This window comes from Myotis davidii, unplaced genomic scaffold (assembly GCF_000327345.1).
Source record: "Myotis davidii unplaced genomic scaffold, ASM32734v1 scaffold1997, whole genome shotgun sequence".
NCBI lineage: Eukaryota > Metazoa > Chordata > Mammalia > Chiroptera > Vespertilionidae > Myotis > Myotis davidii.
This window is the reverse complement of record NW_006288266.1, coordinates 208166-211436: the sequence shown is the minus strand read 5'-3', so window position 1 is coordinate 211436 and position 3271 is coordinate 208166. Positions and strand designations below refer to the sequence as shown.

Sequence of the window (3271 nt, the reverse complement as noted above, 5' to 3'; positions counted from 1 at the left end):
CCCTATTAACCCCCCCCCACACACACACACACACACACTCATGCTCTCATCCCCCTGTTGTCCATGTCCATTGGTTTGGCTTATATGCATGCATACAAGTCCTTTGGTTGAATGAGAAAACGTTTTGAAAGCCTGTCGTTGGAGGGTTTGGGCTAGTCAGGGAGATTGCCGATGGCTTGGCTGAAGAAGTGATGTGAGATTTGAAAGTTGGGCGGACGTTAACTAGGTGAAGAGGGGCTGGAAGGGTGTTCCAGGCAGAGGGAAGGGCATTGACAAAGCCCAGTGGAGGAGGATGGCCAGGCGACTGTGCTGAGGGCCTAAACGTTGTGCGCTTACTGCCACCTAGTGGCCACATCTCTTTCCTACATCAGGCTGAAATTCTGAACTCCCTACAGGTCCCCAGCGTGGCTGAACCAGAGACTGCAAAGATGAGAGAAATGTAGGAAGGCAGGGCTGAGGCGCCAGCCAGGCTGCCCTTTGTTATAATGACGTCTGAGCTGGGCATGTGTTTTTCAGAGAGAAGCCTGACAAGTTAGGTCCTGGCTTCATGGACATTAGAGTCTAAGAAGGGCCCTGGCCAGTTTGGCTCAGTGGATAGAGCATCGGCCTATGGACCAAAGGGTCCCGGGTTCGATTCCGGTCAAAGGCACATACCGTGGTTACAGGCTCCTCCCCAGCCCGAGCCCTGGTCAGGTGCATGCAGGAGGCAACCAGTTGATGTGTTTCTCATCGGTGTTTCTCTCTGTCTTTCCCTCTCTCTCCCATTATCCTAAAAATCAATGGAAAAATGTCCTCTGATGAGGATTAACAACAACAAAAAAATAAAAAATAATATTAGCCCTAGCCAGTTTGGCTCAGTGGATAGAGCGTTGGCCTGTGGACTGAAGGGTCCTGGGTTCGATTCTGGTCAAGGGCACATGCCTGGGTTGCAGGCTCCATCCCCAGTGTGGGGCGCACAGGAGGCAGCCAATCAATGATTCTCTCTCATCATTGATGTTTCTCTCCCTCTCCCTTCCTCTCTGAAATCAATAAAAATATATTAATAATAATAATAGTTTAAAAATAATCTAAGAAGGATTTTCTGAAAAAGCCTTAGTTACACTCTCCCACGTAGGCCCGTATCCCCCTTAACCTGCGTTAAGAATTGGCTTGCTGCCGAAACCGGTTTGGCTCAGTGGATAGAGTGTCGGCCTGCGGACTGAGGGGTCCCAGGTTCGATTCCGGTCAAGGGCATGTACCTGGGTTGTGGGCACATCTCCAGTGGGAGATGTGCAGGAGGCAGCTGGTCGATGTTTCTCTCTCATCGATGTTTCTAGCTCTCTGTCTCTCTCCCTTCCTCTCTGTAAAAAATCAATAAAATATATTTAAAAAAAAAGAATTGGCTTGCTTTGTTTCTCTCTAGGGCACTCAAACCCTGTAACACTGTTCTCCAGCGCCAATGTTTACATAGCCAATTATTTTAAACGAAGCCCAAATAAGTAGATTTTCAGACGAGGTAGAGCCTGCCTGCTTGGCATGCGCCATGGCGTTCATGAGGAAGACATCGATGTTGGCAGATGGAAACAGAACCTAAATTAATGGATTCAGAAGAGACTGTGCGTGTAGCCCGGCCTTGGAAGACGAGAGGCAAGACAAGGAGAGCGAACAGGCTGCGCTAGTCTTAGTGCAACCGTGAGGACAGCCAAGAGCACGGCCCCAAGCAGACCAACTGAAGTTTATTGTGTCCATACCAAGGCCCAAGGTTCTACTACGCACACGCTACTTGCTATTGCCATGGCAACGGACCCCCGCTTAACGAAAATGACGGTTCAAGCAAATGAAGCTGAGATTTTTTTATTTTTTTTGAGAGTGTAGCAGGCAAGGAGGAGGGGGGAGAGGGAAACATCGACGTGAGAGAGATATTGATTGGTTGCCTCCCGCAGGCACTGCAGCAGGGCCAGGGATCAGACCTGCAACTGAGGTATGTACCCTTGACCGAGAATGAACCCTCGACCCTTTGCTCCGCAGCATGATGCTCTAACCGCTGAGCATCCGACCAGGGCTACTGGGTCCATCTGTGTTTACCTTCGGGGAAGGTGTGAGGAGCCATTTAAGGAGTTTGCTTGGGAACCAGATGTGACGCCACGACGGGAATGACATCACTGAGTTGCTTAAGAGGTGAGCTGGAGCATTGGGACAAAGACTCGAACTTCCTTCAAATCGAAACCCGGGCATGTGCCCTGACTGGGAATCCAGTGGTGACCTCTTGTTGCTCAACCGAGCCACACGGGCCAGGGCAAAACCACGAGACTTTGCTAGAAACCTGTTACACAGGAGCTAACACCTACTGGGCATTTACTACAGGTCAGTCGCTGTTTAAAATGCTTCCGCGCCATGCCCACCTAACCCTACACAGGTCCTAAGCGGTGAATAGCAACAAAGCGCCCATTTCACAGCCACGGCAGGCGAGGCATAGAAGGTCCCTTTCCCCCGGGCACACGGTGGGTGAGCAGCAGCGCTGGGATTGGAACCCAGGCCTTCTGGCGAGGATCGCACTCTCCCAGATCTGGGAGGCCCTGGGGCAGTGGTTCTCAACCTTTCTAAGGCCGCCGCCCTTTAATACAGTTCCTCATGTTGTGGTGACCCCCAACCATAAAATTATTTCTGTTGCTACTTCATAACTGTAATTTTGCTGTTTTGGATCGTCATGTATATATCTGATATGCAGGATGTATTTTCGGGGGTCGCGACCCACAGGTTAAGAACCGCTGGGGCCTGGAGGAATGACCCATTGGAAGAGGCGTGCGGGGGGACAGAGGTTGTTATTACTGTGATGGGGGGAAGCGGGGCTCAGCTGGGCTCAGCCGGGAGGCCGGGCGCCCTACTGCCTCTCTGCCCCTCCGCGAAGTCTTCTCACGCCGCAGGGCCAGGGAGATGAGCACCAGGCCGGCCAGCACCAGGCGCACCACGTTGCCCTTGGTGTAGTCCATGGAGCCAGAGCCTGCGGGGCCAGCGGGGCGACAAGGGAGGCGGGCGGTCAGCATCCCCCGCCCGAGGTCCCTAACCTCCAGGGTGAAGTGGGGACCCAACTCCCTCCAAATTGAGGAGGGTCGATGAGGGGGACGCAGGAGCCGGAGAGCTCCACTGCTGGGTCAGAGGGAGGAGGCTGGGGGCCTGGACTCCTGGGTCTGAGGGAGGAGGTGGATTGGCTGCGAGGCGGGGACTCCTTGGTCAGGGTGCAGGTGGATTGGCTGAGGGCCTGGACTGCTGGGTCTGAGGTGGAGCTGGGGGC

General features: G+C 53.3%; 1 protein-coding gene across 1 annotated transcript in view; it reads right to left on the bottom strand.

The window, feature by feature from the left end:
* Positions 1–2685: 2685 nt before the first annotated feature.
* The window catches only part of OSCAR (osteoclast associated, immunoglobulin-like receptor), a 7190-nt gene continuing 6604 nt past the window's right edge, over positions 2686–3271 (bottom strand). Inside the window, exon 4 of the mRNA XM_015561657.1 lies at positions 2686–3044. Within this exon, the coding sequence (XP_015417143.1) occupies positions 2805–3044 (240 nt within the window). The 3' untranslated portion in view covers positions 2686–2804. The remainder of the gene's footprint in view (positions 3045–3271) is intronic.